The 18,819-nt window shown below is 41.3% G+C and overlaps 1 protein-coding gene across 2 annotated transcripts in view; it reads left to right on the top strand.

The window, feature by feature from the left end:
• ghra (growth hormone receptor a) overlaps positions 1-18,819 on the top strand; it is a 30,255-nt gene that overhangs the window by 2,423 nt on the left and 9,013 nt on the right. The window contains exons 2-3 of one of the 2 annotated variants that reach the window (XM_062381734.1): positions 8,915-9,036; positions 18,222-18,351. In XM_062381734.1, coding sequence (XP_062237718.1) covers positions 8,919-9,036; positions 18,222-18,351 — 248 coding nt within the window. In that variant the 5' untranslated portion in view covers positions 8,915-8,918. Of the gene's footprint in view, positions 1-8,764; positions 9,037-18,221; positions 18,352-18,819 lie in introns of those variants that run through there. The other variant, XM_062381732.1, reaches the window with a different exon arrangement.

The following is an 18,819-nucleotide window of genomic DNA, read 5'->3' as shown; positions in this document are numbered from 1 at the left end:
TGCAGTGTGCACACACTTTCTACGTCTGCTGTGCTCTGCTGCTTGTTCTCTTTACCTTTCTTCGTATCACTCCAAAGCACACACTTGATTTAACGGACACATATCCGTGCATGGTCGTACACACACACACACACACACGCCAGCTCCTTCCCTGTCTCGCCTCCCACACACGCACAGACCATGGCGGGTTTTGCAGATGTGTGTCCTGATCTGCGTCCAGCAGAGCCTCTTCTCATGCCAGTGTGCTGACTCTGAGTTTTCCACTCCCTCTTATGAAATAGGAGCAGGAGACATTAGAGCCATCCAGTAGCCAGATCTGCATGCCTGAGAGACACACACACACACACAGACGCACACTCACACACGCAAACACTTTCTTGTTATTAACCTAAACCTAATTCTAACACTAACCTCAACACCAAGTCTTAACCCTCCAACAAGCTTTGAAAAAGAAAGAGCGGACAAAATGTTCTTACTCTGTAAGGTCTATGCTCAAAGTGGTCCTCACAGAGTAGACAAACACACACACACATACACACATGAACATAGGTTAAAAACACATACTCTGCCCGTGTGTTAAGTTCCTCCACTCACATACATGCACTCACACTTTCACATAAACACACACCCAAGTTTTAAAAACGTACCATATGCCTGCGTATATACTCGCCCACACCGGCACACACTCACACACACACTCACACTCACATAGGTTAAAAACACACCAGGCCTGCGTGAATACCTTCTCCACACACACTTACACACTCACACACACATGCTTACAGGTTAGTTAATGCATGTAAATACATCCAACAGTTCAAGGCTATGAGGGTTCTTTTTCTTGTTCTTCTTCTTCTTTTTCTTCATCTTCTTCTTCTTGTCTGGTGCATCAGGCTCATGTTGAAGCCTGTGGTATGTTTACGCAAACGTTCAATATTTTAAAGACAAAGATTAGGCGAGAGAGGGAAAGGTCGAGGGGCAGAAAATCTATTTGGGTAATTCTTGTGTAATTACGGAGAGACCTGATGATGGACCTTGGACTATTTTGTGTGCGTGTACACACAAAAATGATCACGTGAAGATATAATAACTCCAGACACAACATTGGTTAAATGATAGAACAGTTGTCGTAGTCATAAAGTGAGGCATCTCCTTGCTGAGGCAGTGATTCCAGCTAATTCAGGTGTTTGGAAGTTTATGGATACTCAGTATGTTAAAGGCATGATGTGATTTTGCTGTACACAACTGTATACATTTGTCTAGTTTTGTATATCACCAAGATATATAACAACTCATTTTGCCACCGATCCAGTTGGTTTTCAGTGACCTCAAACTTCAGAATTTAAAAGCCGGTTAAAATCAAGGAACAATCTAATTGAATTTTGACCCAGGCATGGAAAGAGAAAAGTGAAACAGATTTAAAGGTGCAAATTAAAATTTAAGTTTCATTTAACAAATAAAGCAAACACTTTAACACCAAATCAAATCTACTTTCTGAAAAGAATCACATCAACCAATTAAATCAGCCAACCAATAAACCAGTCAGGCTGGTTTCTGATGTTCTCAGCCTTTATCATGTTGCCATTGTGCAGCTCTTTTAGGTGACATTTTCAGATTACAATTCATGTGGCTCAGAAGTTAGAGTGGGTCGTCACTTATCGAGGTTCGGCGGTTCGATCCCCTTCTCCCTTATACTGCTGGCCTTGGGCAAAATACTGAACCCCTAATTGCCCCCTAGGGCCAGCAGTGTGTGAGTAATGTGCGATAGAGACTGCACATAGATGCACTGTATGAAGGTAAGGCTGCAAGGAGCTGTGGGTAAATGTGAAGTGCTCAAGACTAGAAAAGTGCTTTATAAATACAGACCATTTACCATTTATCAGAAGTGCTTGCACACGTTTCACAAACTGACAACTTGGAGGAGCTGGCAGTGCAAAGTTGGCTGATGTAGAAAATTACAATGGTTCAAAATAAATCTTCTTGGTTATTTTTTATGAGTAGTTATATTTCATTTGCATGTTTTCCTGTTGGAGCTTAATCCTGCCTTCACCACTGGCTATAGCTAACGTTGGCACATTTGACCCAAAGTGCTTGTTCCTGCTCGCCCTCCGTGGTACCCCGCTCCAATTAAAGATGCTTTGTGGTGTCACAAATTCATGCTTTATTCATATGGGCCTGATTCCAGGATTATAGTTGATTGCCTTTGGTTGCAGGCTGTCACACCCTGAATGCCTCGGGATTGAGCGATTCAGGTTTGGCTGCTAATTCAGTCACTGGTTTCATAGTAATTACCTTGTCAATCCAGATTGATTCACATCTTTCTTTAATGCTCCTGCAGCCCTAAATAGGCCAAGTGAGCTAAGCACTCCGGCAGGAAAAACTCAAGAGTCAGTCTGTGTGTGTACAACGATATACACATAGAGAAAGATGTCATCGACTTGCATCATCCATTTGAATGCAACAAAACACAGAGCAAGCTTTTCCTTGTTCCCTATTATTTACTTCGCTGTATTGAAAAAACTGTTTGTCATTGGCCATTTTTTTTTTTTTTACATTGGTTTCAGCAGCAGTTTCATTGGATATTTGACACAGGTAGACTTTGGTCTCCAAAACATTACATCAACCAGTGGTTGGAACATGTACTTTTGAACGGATGACTCATGCTGCGTTTTTCTCGCAGTTGTGTTCTTTGAGCTTGGGAAAAATTGCACAGTGCGTATTGGAGTCAGCGTTTAAGATCAGGTGAAGTATTAGTTCAGAGTGTCTGACTCTGTGTTGTTATTACCACCAGCGACACATTTACAACTGACCTCTGATGTCAAACTCTGTCTGCTCTTCACTGCCTTTCATCTGGACCAATCACTTGACTCAGGCAAAGTTGCCAATTATAAGCTGAACACCTGTGTCTTCTGTATTAATGAGTGTGTGTGTGTGTGTGTGTGTGTGTGTGTGTGTGTGTGTGTGTGTGTGTCGGTGTCACACAGATTGAAGCCAACAACTCATTGGAAGTTGTCCGTGTAGCTTGAGTCCATCCCAGCACGTGGTCATTACAGTCATTATCCCATTTTAGGGCGACCTAATTTTCCTGTGTGCTTTTATGTTTGTGCATGGATGTACATTGTGCACTTGTATAGTTGTGTTAATGAATGTATGATGTATGGTGAAATCATCACATTTAACCTATAAGTTAACATTTAGCTGGGGTACAAATACTAGGAAATTATCTTTTTTTCCAAACCAGTGCAAAGTACAAAGTAAGTCTATTAAAATGGAGTCTGAGTAAACATGTCTGCTACATTTTTAAAAGAGGAGGCCCTAACTGAGGCCCTCTTTGATAATATATTTGATAAAGCTAACTAGTTAAACAACATCTATTGGATACCAGGCATATATGTATTGGTTTTTCAATGCTGTGTATTGATCACCTGTGTCTATTTCAATGTTTCTCCTCATGAATGACATTAACAAAATATTGACCCACTTGTTTCTTGCTCTGTTGCACTACGGGTAAAGGGGTGCAAATATTGAACTGTATGCCTTTAAGGCCACCAGATCCAAAACCATTTTTTATTTAACAGCTATATTTGTAGAATTGCCTTTTTGCATTCATTTTATGTTATTATAGGTGATCATCAAGAGTTCTGAAATACTTGAAATACTTGATACAGTTATTGCATGTATCTGGGTCACTTTCCTCATGGGCACCTCAACAAGAAAACACGTACGAAGAGGTTTAAAAAAAACTATTCTAGTTTAAATTCTGGAATCTTTAAAACTTCTCAATATCTCTTAGAATGTGGACAAAACCTGTTGGTTTTCATCTAATGAGTAAACCTGACATTTTTGCACTTCAGAAAGAGAAAAAGCAACTTTGAAAATGTCTCTTGGTTTATTGTCCATGGACATTTATGCCATTGGAGTTGATTTTGTAAAACAGTGTCTCTGAAGCATGTGTCAGCCAATAACCAATTTATGAGCAAATAAAAAGCAAGATAAGCTCGCCAACAAATACACTAGGGCCAAATCACTCCCACTATATTTATAGTGTATTCAAAAGCAGTAAGCTAGAACATATTTCAGATATGACTTCATATATGTTTTCGTTAAATGAGCATTACCTTTTTCTTTTCGTTTCTAATGATAAGTGTAAACACCCAAACACTGTCTACACTTGCTAGATTAGAACCTTTAATACAACATTTCAGTCACATACTTTCTTCAGGAATATTTCTTCCACAATTACAATTGATTTATTAAGAAACTCTAACTGTGTCTGTATGGATGAATCTTGCAAATCTGCTTGTTTTATTTCCGTGTAACTATCTTAGTTCCCTCATAAATCTGAAAATGCTCTCCCATTTTTCCTCTTGGCAATGTTTTCTCCCCTGTAATGACCCTGCACCAAGAGTGTAGAAAAAGGACAGTCTGTTTCTAAAGGCCACTCCCCTTCTCCTCATAAATTTGAACTTTTACCTCCCTGGATCCAGTCGTATCCAAAAAGCGGGAACAAGGTAAATGAGGACATGACTGTGAGCTGGGTCAAGTTTAGAAAAATGGCGACTGAGTCATGAAGACATAATATATCAGCGCATATGCTGCACTCTTTCTGCTTCTTCTCTGGTGGAACCTCAGATGAATTTTGGCTCACAAAATCGCTTGTATGTGTGTGTGCATACTTTAGTCCTGCAGCTATAGAGGGGACTAATACAGACACGATGTGAACTCTCACCCCTTAAACTTCTTTTTTTCCCTGGCTTCACCCTTACACTGCCAAACTCCCTTGGTCTTTAACCTCCCTTGCCTGGCAGATCCTTTTGAACAAACACAGATGACTAATAGAGATTTGAGGAAACACAGGAGAGAAGCCTGGTTCTGGCAGTGGGGTGCCATCTGTGTGTGTGTGGGTTTGTATGTGTGATGCCCTCATGTTGAATGCATGTGTGTGTGTGTGTGTGTGTGTGTGTGTGTGTATACGTGTGTGTGTGTTTTTGGGGCAGAGGTAGTGGGAGGAAGGTTGACCACAGATGCCTTAAATGTTTACCAAGGGACCCCAGGAGGCTTGGGCTGAGCCTCCCTCTTTTCTGATTGGCTCAGGCAGCCTTCCCGCGAGCCTGGGAGCCTGTAATTGGCCCTGGAGAAGAAGAGGAATGGGGGAGAAATGTGCACGAGTTGGAGAAGAAGCACCAGGCCTGCCAGGGCTTTCACAGAGAGAGAGAGAGGGGAGGGGAGACTAATGTTGGGATTAACATGAGGCCACATGTTGGAATGGAGGGGCTGTTTGGCCCTCTTTTATAGCACTTTGGTTCCTCAACTGATTAACGAATGTTGCGCTCTGAAAGAAAAGACAATGTGGAGGAATAAAAGAGGAGAAGAGGAAGAAGAAGAAGTGACATTTTAAAGTGCTCATTAAAGCCATGTTCAATTCACCAGCGGAATGGTGCTTCAGCTTTTGATGAGGAGAGAAAATTAAATGTTTTCAATTATGATTTCAGAACAGATGACAGTCGGACATGAAGCGAGCTAGAATGGGAGTCTGGAAATGAACACGGACAAAAATATCAGATGTAAAAAAATGGTTGACAATTGTAAATGATTGATTTTAAATGGAGCTTTTTAGTTCAGGCCAGATGAACCTGCTGCCTGACAGATCCATGCCATGAATTCTTGCTTTGTATAACCCGGGCATGTGTGGCCTCTTGACCCTTGGAATGTTCACACGCAAACGCACACACTGACAACTGAATGTTTGTATCAATGGCGTTCCAATAAGATGTTATGGTGCGATTAAGACCTTGTCTTCACTACTGCTGATTTTCATTGAACAAATATTTTTACCTACATTTTTGAAAATATCTCAAACAACAGATGTCGGGCCAATAAGTGGCGATAAAGTCTACATCAACAATCCCTCAAATACCAGAGAAAAACACTGGTAATCTGAGTATATATTGTTTACATGGCAGTGTCTCAGTCAGACTGTTGTCTTAATTTGGTTAATATCGAAATTCAATGTCCATGTAAACATAGTCATTGTCACAATGAGTAAGTTAATAAGGCAAAACTGCGTTTTTCCACATTTTGCTGTTGTGTGTTTAGTTCAATGTTTTTCTCCTTTTGTTTTTGCTGTAGTTGCACTTCTTGTGGGCTTTATTTGAAATCTGCAGTAAATCTAATCCAGAGTAAATGAAGATCTGGCATCCTCACCCTAATGAGGTGCCAGTGTTTGATATATGCTGTTGAACAAACACTCATATGAACTTTGTCCTGGCATTTACCTCCCACTTAGTCTTGCAAGGCTCACTTCAAGCTGGTGGGATTTGAAAATGTGAAATGAGGTTTTGTTACAGTTTCTCAGTAGTTGTCGCTCTATATAGGTAAAAATATATATCGTGAATTGGTCTTTTGGCTTCTTATCTCTCGGCTCCCAACCCTAAGTAAATACATAAAGGCTAACTCGGTATGCTCTGTTGCACACTGTAGTTATGCTGTAGGTCTTTAAGATCCTCTGTCTTCAGGTCACACCAGAATTGGGTGAAAATAATGGCACTGTTGCCCTCAGAAACTCAGGCTCCCCGTTTGGGCTTGTTGGCTGCCCAGCGAGTTTGTGGAGACACAGCTGTAAATAGCCAAGGGTGCGGACATAAAGTTGGGCCTATATTTAGAGGTCGTACTTGACTCGTAGAACTTCTCCGCCAACACCAGCGTATTGGAGGAAGAGTTTGTCTGGGGTTTTTCTGTACGACCAAACACATACTGGGAAATGAATCTCCCAAGATAGCCTGGGGCGAGATAGACAGTCACCACATCTCTTATTTAAAGGTGTCAGGGGGGACATTTGTAGGAGAGGAATCCGGCTTAGGGGAAATGATTGTCCTGTATTTAGTTGAACAATGTGATAGCGACACTAAATTAAATAGATAATCCTGCTTGATTAGCCTGGGCCGCACTGCCTACCTGGTGTCCCTGACGCCTACCTCTCTGAACTGCTGCAGCTGCTGTTATGTGTCTGCACCACCAACGTGTCTGCTGCAGCGCTGCTACTCCAGTTTGCCTTCGATAAAAGCCTTTTTTTCACTATTTTACATAAAACAGTATTGACATTAAATCATTATAGTCAACATTGACTGTCTGTACACATGTAGCCTCCCCTTTCTCCATAGATGACATGTACTTGCAAAAAAACCCCGATATTTTTTCATACCTATTTTCAGATATAGTCCAGACATTGAAAATAAAAGAAAAGGTGTCAGTTTTATGTAATGTTGCTGGAATTATGTCATTATGAATATCAACAAATATGCTTTTGTGAATGTATCCTGGGAATCGCAGGCGTATCTCAAGAAACAATAGGGGAGAAACTCTAAATGGCGTGTGACAGTAGTGAGGGGGAACTCTAATGTAGGCAGCGAGGCCACTTTAAGCTGTCCACAGGGGCGTGGAAAAAGTTCTGCGACTGCCACGTACGAGTGATGCCGGCAGTGTGTCCCAGGCTTTATGTGAAATTGGTTTTATGAGAGAGTTTCAAGCTCTATGTAATAATGAACCCACAGATACATATAGCTGACTGTGCAGTTTCCTTAAGGGGTATTTTAGTGTACTTAAGTAAGCCGCTAACTAATGAACATGATAAAAGATTTATGGGGATACGGAGCATTATTTCCTTCAGCAGTTGGTGGAGACCAAAAACAGAGCAGAAAGAAGAGTGAGGTTGGCCAGAATGACTGCTAATAATCAATGCTACTACTGCTAATGTATCTCATGGATGTGTAGATTTGCCAAACCCGTTTTCAGACATGACCTCCAGGTAGAATTGGCCTCAGAGTTTACACAGAGTTTGCCTTTCACACGTGCACAACACAACAGGAGGTTCTCTGCACAGACATGTTCACAACAGCAACAAATTCTCCTCGTTCAGGTGAGAGGCGGAGCAGTCTGCTGCAGCTTTAGGAGGTCAGGCGGATGAAGTCCCTGGTAACTGGGGAGAGTCTCCTTCGGACATTTGCGTCAACATGTCTGAAAACAGTTTTTCCATATCGACTGCAACTGAGGTGCAAACTGCTGCAACCAAAAGGCCAAATAAAATACAGGGTTAACTTTACCCTATATGAAGTTGTTGCAGTGATTGGTTATGTTTTCAAACATGAACTCCAGAAATGACTCGGCCTTTCACATATGAAGAACTCAGTGGGAAATTTACTTGAGTCAGACGTTTTCCCGACAGGAAAAATCAGGAAGATAGAGCATGTATTAGGGAGATGTATATTATACATTATAGATAGAAATTAACCTGCTGAAATTACATGCTTTTTTTTTGCAAGCATTACATCTTTGAAACCCCATGAACACCCACGCCCACATGAATAGATGAATTTTACAGATATATTAAAAGTGGGCAGGAAAAGTTCAGGTAAATGTCTTGAGCAAAAACTCTGACATTTGCATACAGACACACGTCCCCTCTGGAAAACATCCGAAGTTCAGTTCATGGCCAAGAGCAGCTTCTGTGTGACTTTTTGCAGGTGTTTTTAATTTCGTTTCTTTTCTCTGATATCTGAACCCTTAGTAGGTATTTCTGTATACACTCACAGTTAATGACGAATACGCTTAAGCTTGAGAAATATTACCGGGCACAAACAGCACATTTACAAAGTAAAATTGGGTTTCATAGATTTGATCTCCAACTGCCGCTGCAGCAACCTGGGACAATTATTAACTATGCCCGGTCTCGTGTTGGATTTCACAGACACCAGCTGAAAATAAATGGCAGCCACAGTTGTCCTCATAGGGCAGAGAGAAAGAAAGGGAGGAAACAGGGGAGGGAAGGAAGGAGTTTTTTTTTTAACATGGGTATGTCATCATGGCGTCCAGCTGATAATTATAATAACAGTGCCTCTGTCTCTCTCTCTGTCTCCAGCATCATGGCCTTCTCTTCACCCTCCTCTCACCTCCTGATCCTTCTTCTAATTTCCTGCCTGGACTGGCCGTCCACTCCCGCTTTGGCGTTTCTCTTGGACCGGGACCACATGACAACATCAGGTATGTTATTGATGTGTTTTTTTCCGCTTCTTTTTGTGAGGACAAATTAGCAAAAAGAAATATATTTTTAACACAATCTCTACATACAGCTCATGAAACATTAACAGACGTGAGTCAGGTTTTGCTGTTGACACTTGTTATCGCGTCTTGTGTCCGACATCAGTTGCAGAATGCTTTGTTTGCTCAGATACACAAGGTCCAGCGTTGAGCAAATGCAGCACTTTCCTGGTTTGGCTTGTCAAACAGGTTGGGATCAATAGAGCCAGGGTAAATACATGGCTGGGGCTTCTCTATCAAAGTCCAAGGGACAGGATGATGCAGGATGTTCAGCCAGCTAATTCAATTGTCACAGAGCCATTTGAAATAATTAGGTGAAAGAATGCGGCGGCTGAGCAAACAGGCCACACTCCCCCCTTCTCTCCAAGATAGGACTTTTAACATGAATTATGATGTCTTCCACGGCACCATTTCCAGTCTCAAACATTGGAGTGACTGAGAGGTGGTGATGAGTTGGTAAATTCTGCCAACCGGATGGAGCGACTGCAGCTTCAGCAGGGTGAAAGTGTGCTTCCTCCGCAACTTCGGCCAAGACAGTTCTTGTTTGACTAAAGTTTACCTGGGCGGGAACGGCACATGATTCAAGGAAACTCTCACAGCAAAGATACACAGAGGGGATGTTCTCTGCTGTTGTTTGTCAGGACGTGTCTCCATTATCTGTTTCTCAGAGACAGATAAGACACCATTTTCTGTCCAGACCCTTGCTGCTGTCTTACTGAAGATTTTGGACATGAATTTGTTTTAGAAATGAGACATGAAACATTGTCTGTAAGGATTATAGTGCAGAAAGATTGATCTAGCCTCTTGTCCATATGCATACATCACAATAATATTTATTGATTTAATTTGATTAATAACATTTTCTACAATTTTTTTAATGAGTTTTTTCTCTTCTCTGTTGTCTTTCTTTCTTTTTAATTATCTTTTTTATGTTCACAGTTTGTCATTCTTGAATGTCAATGATTCAAAAATCACACTTTTTAATAATATTAATAATATTCTCTTCTATTCTTTCTTTCTTTCTTTCTAAGGCAACATTAAAATGCAGAGTCATTTAATGGCCCTGAAAACATTTGACACCACAGCTTGTCATCCTCTGTATGTACAGTGTTGTAAGTCCCTGTCTCACCAGTTTGTTCTTAGTCACATCTGCTCATTGCCGTTAACGGTTGACAGACAGCGTTGGATAGAGACCTGAGACCATGTGTGGACAGCTTCTCACACCGCTGCAGCACCTGTTACCTCTAGACACAGTATTTCATGTTGCACCTGCACATACAAAAACGTTCTCAGTACCTTACTTTTGCATTGGTACCAACTCCCTGTACTGATCCCTTTGAGGACATCTTGGTTATATAGTTATTGGAACGCTATGACACACTGAATGGCATTTCAGCTAACAGCAGTGGACCCATTAATTCTCTCTGCTTTTTCCAAACCTGTTTGATGAAGCTGACATTTAGGGATTTGACAGGATTAATGTGCAGGGTGTATAAAAATATGCATATCATGATGAGAATGTTGGTGCAGTCACACATTAATCCTTTTTTCGGATGGGTGATAAGAGACATTAGAAGTGTGCAAGCGTTCATTTTTTTCATTAGGGATTTTTATGGTGTATTAACTGTGCCACTTCCCTAGTAGGCCCCTTTTTCATGGAAAAAATATTTTCTACGGCTTTAGCTTCATAATTCCAAATTATCTCATCTTCTTCTGACCACACCTTTCTTCGCCTTCTTTTGAGGGGCTTTGCAAAGGGGGAACCATCATTACCATCATTAATGTAACATGTTGATTGATGAATGTTACAGCAAACAAACAGTCCAAGGAGGATGTTTTTAATGGTTCTCGGTCACCGGGGTCACTTTCACAATCTGCAACTTTCTATAATCCAGCGATCAGAGGATGAAACGGTCAAAGCGATGCATGTGTGAAGTTGAGTAATGAGGAAAAATAAACTCAGCCGTCCAGAGTGCCACAGAGCAGTTCCTGAATATTGGTTCAATTATCATGTTTTCTGAACATATTGTTCAGTGCTCTGGTAAAATAACTAATCTTTGCTTTTCCAAGCAGAAATAATTGGTCCCAGTGCTTGTTGCCACATTTTTGTGCTCAACAGATTTTGGTTATGAATCTTCTCATATTCTTTTTTATTAAAGTACCTGTAGAACCACTTCCAGCAGAGGTTAAATAACCTGGAAGCATCCCAATCTGGAGTATATGATCATAGTTATGGGTTAGGGTTAGGGTTAGGGTTATTTTGATAAATCAAATATAATAAATAAATAATTTAAAATATAATTTTTTGGGGTAATTATTAATTCTCAGTCATTACTATGCCTGTCAGTCTTGTTTTTGGTAAGAGGGGTCTACACAAGTATTTTAAACATGGCTAAATCAGATAGAAAAGGTGATTGACTCCTTTCCCATCGCCAGTAGAGGAGTTTGCCTTTTCTGTTTTGGGATTTCTGTGTTGTCTCACATCGCTGTCTTGGCAAATAAGGGCGTTCACCCGAGTGTAACTCTTCCATCACAGCCATTCAGAGCCAGAGCTGATTAAATCCTGTGTCTACTGCAGAGTCATTTGACCTGGAGGTGAATGCTCATTGCAGACAAGTTAGTGAGAATATAAGGCTGTGTTTCCTGTTAAGATTTAGCTGTATGAATTAACACATGAAAACTAGATTAAAGAAGGGCCATCAGTTATGTCTGTAACATTGGGGCTGCTCATTATATCAAAGTTTATTTATCAATTTGATAATATTCACGCAAAACAGATGATGTTATAGTAAAAGCTCTAGTGTTATGGGTGTGGCGGCTCCTTACTTTAAATTGCTAAAACCCTAAATAGAGTTCTGAGCTCTGAGTCGTTGCCCTCAGGTTTTTTGACTTTATGTTTGCTCACAATCCATAGCAAACGTCACTATCCCATTTACATTACCTCTCTGATAAGCCCGCAGACGAACCACTGATAACTGTTTGAGGTTAAATGGCTGAAACGGTCTTGAGCAAGCGATTGTCTAACGCAGCCCTGGTCTTCAATAGCTTAAGCAAACACACGCAGACTGCGCCTTTCTCGAGTTAACGCCCCGCACAGCCTCTGATTTCAGCTATTGTTCTCCAATTGCGATAACACTTTACACTTCTCCCAGAAACTTGCAGAAATCAGTGAAACTTGAATCTGGGGGAGTTGGTGTCATCCGGTGCTTTTGGGTTTGTATTAAACCATTTAGATGTCTGAAAGGAGCCTACCTGGAGTTGTGTTGGTTTTGCTGTTTCTGACGCATCTTTATGTCTGTTGTTAGGCGAGCCGCATAACAAGCCAAGAGCAGACGGTTGGAGATGCTGCTATATATTTAAAGGTTTACCAGAGTGATTATAGGCAGTCGTTTGTCTTCATCCGTTCTTTCACATATACGCTTCATCTCGCCCCAGCCCTCCCAGAGCGTCTGCCTGTGTGTGTCTCAAGAGGACTCACTCCTCAGGCCTATAGATTGAGCCTGTTGCATGAGGCTGTGCTTTTTAGGCCACAGAGGTGGTAACCAGTGGCAACCATTGGTAACCGTACAGAGGTTGGGTCCGTCTGGCTCGTACACAAACACACACACACACACACACACACAATCTACAGTTACATCTGCTTTAAACACGAGACGCGGGTGTGTTTGCTCTGAGAGGCAAAATCGGGGCCTTGTGTGGGATGCAATGTCTGAAGTGCGGTGTAAAGTTGGAGCCTTAAAAGGCAGGTGAGAGAAATGCATACTGTTAAATGGTGTGGGGGGGGGGTTTCATTGTTGAGGCAACGCTCTGTAAATGAAGGATGGCTGTGAAATAGCAGATGCAGCAGCAGAGCACTGCTCATCGGAAACATCCTCATTTCGAAGCAGAAGGGCAGACTGATGAGCATTACAGAAAAAGATAAAGTAAGTCATTTAAAGTGATGCATTTTAGTCTTAAAAACAACTTTAAGAAAAAAAGCTAATGCTATGTTGGCTGAGTCTTTTAATCTCATATCTAAAATGAGGATCTCGCGGCTCTCTGTGAGGCCCCATGGTCAGAAGCTGAATTTAACATGTTGCTTTGACCCCTGTGAAAACATCTGACACCCAAGTGAAGCGCGGATGGCAGCGCGTCGGAAGAAGCCACAATAAAAAGCAAGAGAGGCAGAAAGGTAACTAGAGAAATGTGTGTGTGCAGGTGTCTGTGCTGGAAGCCAAATGCCCCCGCCCATCTATATTTACTCTCACTATAACTTAATATGACACAACTTAGCCAATGCTACGGGCTGTAATGGCATTAGAGGAGATTAACATCATTAATTCAGGCTAATAAATGTTTGGGACCTGAATAAGCCGACTGGGTCACTGCATGGTTAAACACACCAGCTTGTGTCTGTTAGACTTCAAAGCTATAGCACTGAGGAGAATCATGAGGATCAGATGGAGCGAGCACTTGTCATCCTGTGCTGCCGAATGCGACGGGGGGGAAGCGAAGCCATGGGTCCTGTTGTTTCACTTGGAGGAAAGGCAGGACGTATTCATGGACTGCACAATGGCACTTTGATATTCTCTGTCTGTTTTTGTTTTGAAGGTGGAAGTTCAGTGTGTGCATGTGCAAGTTTTTTGTGAGTCCGTGTGTGCACTTATGTGTGAACCTACATGTGCATGTCGGCTGTTATTTATATCAGCTGTTTGCCTTCTCTTGTTTGTATCTTGTTGCGGTCATTCAGCGTTCTCCCCTTCTCCTCTGACCCGCCTCTTGCGCTTTCTGGCTCTCTCATATTCCACATGGCCTCCTGACTCAACATTAAACCTCCCCATTAAGCACAGTTAGTAGCTTTATCTATTTAAGTTTCCTCCAAAAATGAAATATGTATGTTTGAGTATAAAGAGCATTGGGACATTTGCGGAATAAATTAAATTCCAGTCAGATTTTTCCAAACTTTGTCCCATCCTTTCTCCCATCTCATCTACGTGTTACGCATGTTCACATTCCCTGTGTAGGACCAACAATTCTTTCCGCAGTAAATGCATTAACACCTCAACAAGTGTGTGCTGCAGAAAACCGCATGTGTGTGTTGAGCGTGTGATGCAGGGATACAACTGGCGATGTGCACAGCGCCAGTGTGTGCTGCCAATTTCTCCATCTGGTTGACACACACACAGTCCGATGCTGGTGCAGGAAATGATGTGGATTCTGGCCTGGGTGCTCTAGTATCAATCAGATGTTGTTGCTGACAGTAGTTCAATCTTTCTGGTGACATAATATGAAATTTATAAATAACTTTAACCTGAAATAGGTCACATTTTCATTTTATTTCTCCTATTTGGGTTGGGTTGAGACCGGTTGAGACTAGCATTGGCTTTTCGGCCTTGGCTGTCATTTAATTGTTACAGTCAGCCAAGAGCTGAATGTGAGTGAAGTGCCTAGAGATAACAGTTTCTACCGTTCAGCATCACTGTGTGTGTGTTTTCTTCAAGCAGAAGGCAATCAGACTGATAATGTCCCAATACCACAATGAAGAGACACTCGGATTCTGTATGTCTACTGTTTATGTGTCTGCTTAGTTCAGTATATTTTGTGTTATTTTATTGTAGCATAGGTAAAATAAAAAAAAGAACTCATGGCACTTCTAGCAAACTGTTTTCTGTTGTCTGAAATAGATGATCACTAAGAACTTTCTCCATGTCGGATGGGGGCAGGGATTATTCAGTTTTATATGTTGAATAAAGCAAAATTTAAAAGATTAGCTTATAGTGCACCATCAAATAATAACACGCAGATGCCTAATGTTTGGTCTGATGACTTTCAACAGCCTGACATTGTTGAAAATATAGTGAAAAATAGTTTCAGGTTTGATTGCATTGCAGTTAAAGCTGTTTGTTTTAGTAACCTATCAGTAATTTCCCCTAATTGTTTCAAACATATGTAAAGAGAACAGTTGCAGACCCAGACTTAAATGATGAGTGTTATTGAATCCTTTCCTGAAACTGTCTTCATCAAGGGCAATATTCACACACAATTTGCCTGTTAGATACTCACCAAGTGAGTTTTACTCTCAAAAGTGTTTTAGTTTTGCAGCCAAAGATCTCAAATTGCCAGTTTTGTCTTCCATCATAATACATTCACTCTCTCTCACTGATGCCATCTGCAGTCTCTCTATTCCCTCTTTCTTTCCTCATACCTCCTCCCTCACAGCTACTTCCTCTCTCCTTGGAAGCGTTATTAACCTCATTACTAACCTCTATCTGCAAATGAGCTGGAAAAGGTGGTAATTCATAGCGTCATAGCCTAATTTTCCTTGCACTCCTCACGACAGTAAAATATTTCACAGTGCGATAACCGATAAATCCTCTTTGCACCTCTCTCACAGCCTTTTTAGTGCTGTTTGCCAGCTGCCACAAGGGCTGGGGGAAGAGGGCTTTATTTAGGCTTTTTAATGGATTTTAATCCGTAATGGCTGAAGCTGACATCAAGGAAGATAAGTGGTTTCCTAGCTCCTCTGTATAGATTGATGAACACAGGACATGAAGCGAAGAGCTGTTTATCAGTCTCAGCTGCACACACAGCACACAAGGACCCAAAGATATGGTATGTATGGACAACCAGTAGGAGTGCACACATGCATGCACACACGCACACATGCATGCACACATCGCACACAAGCATGCACACACGCAAGCAAAATCAGGCTTTTAACTGCTGATCATTTAATGGCAGCTGGCAAGTACAGGCATGATGTAGCCTCTCATCACTGAAACTCTGTGATGGTTAGTATGAGCAGAAATCTGCAAGTACGGTCCTAAAACAAAAGCATACCAGCCTCTACATGATCAACCTGTAGCTGTCAAGATGTTGCCCACTGGCTTATGAGCCAGTTACAACTTGAACAATTCCTCTGGCTTTTATTTCCTATGAAATACACGGTATGGTGAGAAAGTATTCTTAGCGATTAAGTCTCATGATGTCAGATTTCATCATAATGCCAGATGAGAATTATGATAGCAAATGATTGAGAAGAGACGTTGAGAACTAGTAGACACTGCTTGACTCCAAGTGTTGCTGCAGATCGTCTCACCTTTGACACACTTCAACTACAAACCAGACAGGGAAGCAACTTGCTCCCTTACAACTTACAACTTGTACAAAAATGCTGTACTTTCTGAACTTAACCAGCAGAGCCCCATTCTTTGAGGGTAGCTTTCAAAACTCTGTCTGTGTTCTTTTGAGTCTTAAGCTGTTAGAGTTTGTCTCAAAACATTGTCTTTCAATATAAAAAAAGTACATTTTAAAGCATGAAAATTAAGGAATTTACATAGTACACATGAATCAGGAATTATTTACTTTAAAAAAATGTATTGCGTTGTTGAAGATATTGCCAACCATGAAAAATCAAAGGCATCAAGAGACGTATAACCCCAAAACATGCATTTCCAAGGTGCTATTTAACTTTTTTCCCGCAATCAGTCCGTCTGTAGTTCTTAAACCTCTTTGCATACAGCGTCTGCACAAAGCTCTTTGATGGTGGCAGCTGGAATTTGTTGGATGGGGGAGGGAGGGCAAGTTGAAATAGCAAAGCTCTGGGAACCACGACAGTATGCAGAAGATGAAGGGAGGTAAGGTGGAGAAAAAAAAGGGGGGAGCAGTTAGAGAGCTAGAGGCAAAATGTCATAGGAATGCAATGAATTATGAGGCTACACTGGCATCTAATAGAAAGTCAGCAAAGTAATCAAAGTAAAAGTGTATAGGATTTTTCTGTGTTAATAAATTATGAGTGTGTGCAGATTGATACCTGCCTGGGGTAGGGCTTGTTGGTTCGGCTGTTTATTTGGGGTGTCTGTGGTTATGAGGATGTTTATGTTAATCAGAGATGCATGCTGGTTCAGTGTGTGTCACTGCACAAATGGCACAATGTATGCACATGCCTATAGCATAACCTTCATGACTTAAAGTGAGATTCAGCAGCTTTTAGTGACTGTGGAGATAATTTTTGCACATTTATATACAAATATCCAAAGATATTCGCTGCAGTCTGTCTTTAACTCCTGCCCTGTGTGCTGAGGAAATGTTTATGATCTGGTTCTGTGTGTGATATAGTGCAGCAGTTACCATGAGAAGAGCTGGGGGTGAGCGGGTGGAGCAGAAATCAATACCCTCAGTTGCTTATTTATGGTTGCACCAAACTGGCGGTGAGGGACTGGTGATGAGGAGTAACAGGGTGAGGAAGAAGAGGTGGAAAGGGGCTGAGTCAGCGCCTCGGGTGGGGCGGGGGACAACATGAAATGTATGCGGATAGATATGAACGTTGGAAAAGCACAAGGACTGAAACTCGATGCAGCATCAACCGCTGCAGATTATGAGTTGGCCCTTTAACCACTGCACACCAGCAGAGCGTGACTCGCGTTGCTCACTTGTCATAACAGCTGCCATCAAGGTTGTGTGTAGTGTGCATGAACAAGTAGTTTAAAAGAAAAAGAATAAGGTGTGCTGATACGTTTGGCCCCATGTATCTGTGGAATACTTCAAGGATCATATTGTGCTATATTAAGAATTCATGTAATAGCCTTGGCCATTCACAGGGAGGTAACGAGGTTCAGAAACTAAGCTTCACAAAAACAACAGCTCAAAAACAGAGTTGGTGGGAATCATAGGAAAAAGGTTGGCTACACAAACACAACCAAAGGTGATTAACTTGTTGTACTTAACATAAGAAGTAGATGATTTCTAACTTACTGAAGTTTATCCGTCTGCCGTTAGATGGATGGAATTAATGTTAGGCCTAGCTGCTAGTCAAATCACTCAAGTGAAGCTAACTAGCTAGCGTCATGGACGGCCTCTGTTTAGCACAGCGAGTTATTCATCAGATCATGTCTAGGAATGAAAAGCATGAAACTACAATGTGTTAGTCAAATTTCACTGGTTTAAATTCCCAGAACAATCAAACTATCATATAGCAAATCAACAAACAAGCTATAGTTAGATCTTATTAGCTTGTCTGGTGACTAGCAGCAAAAGTAGCATAAGAGAGTTATGGAGTTATGGAGGTTTGATTTTGCAGAATTAATTTACTGATAATCTGTGTTGTTTACTCTGTCCCTTACCGTTTTGTGTCTTTCATTGCCTTTTAGCTCCCATTGAGCCCCATTTCACTGAGTGCGTCTCCAGGGAGCAGGAGACATTCCGCTGCTGGTGGAGTCCAGGCACCTTCCAGAACCTGTCCTCCCCTGGAGCTCTCCGAGTCTTCTACCTAAAGAAAGAGTGAGTAAACTCACCTTGGGCCTACTTCAACTAAAGTTTAGACGCCTTTTCAAGTGCTAATTGATAAGTTTGCCTTTCTGTTCAACGTCTCATGCTAGAAAAATGTTGGTTAAAAGTAATAAAATACATTTTTTACTTTTTGCATCTTTTACTTTCGTCCCTTCAAATTCAATGCTGACTTGAAAATAGTGAATGCTACTTGAGCAGTAGTGTGACTCAATCTGTTAGCATTCGACTGCCGTTAGGCGCTATTTTCAGATGCCATTGTATAACGAAGATTTGGATCTAATTCATTTGTAAGTCATTTGACCCATGAATGAATGCTGATTGTACAATTTCCCAGACAAAAGCCCGATCAATGGGTCATACGTGTTTTCTCCAGTGTGAAAGGGGCTTATTTTCTGTCACGTGTCAAACTTAATTCATATATGTGTGTCCCAGATGCTCAAACCTACAGATGATAATAAT

This window comes from Platichthys flesus, chromosome 3 (genome assembly GCF_949316205.1).
Source record: "Platichthys flesus chromosome 3, fPlaFle2.1, whole genome shotgun sequence".
In the NCBI taxonomy this organism is placed as follows: Eukaryota; Metazoa; Chordata; class Actinopteri; order Pleuronectiformes; family Pleuronectidae; genus Platichthys; species Platichthys flesus.
This window is presented reverse-complemented; position numbering and strand designations above follow the sequence as displayed.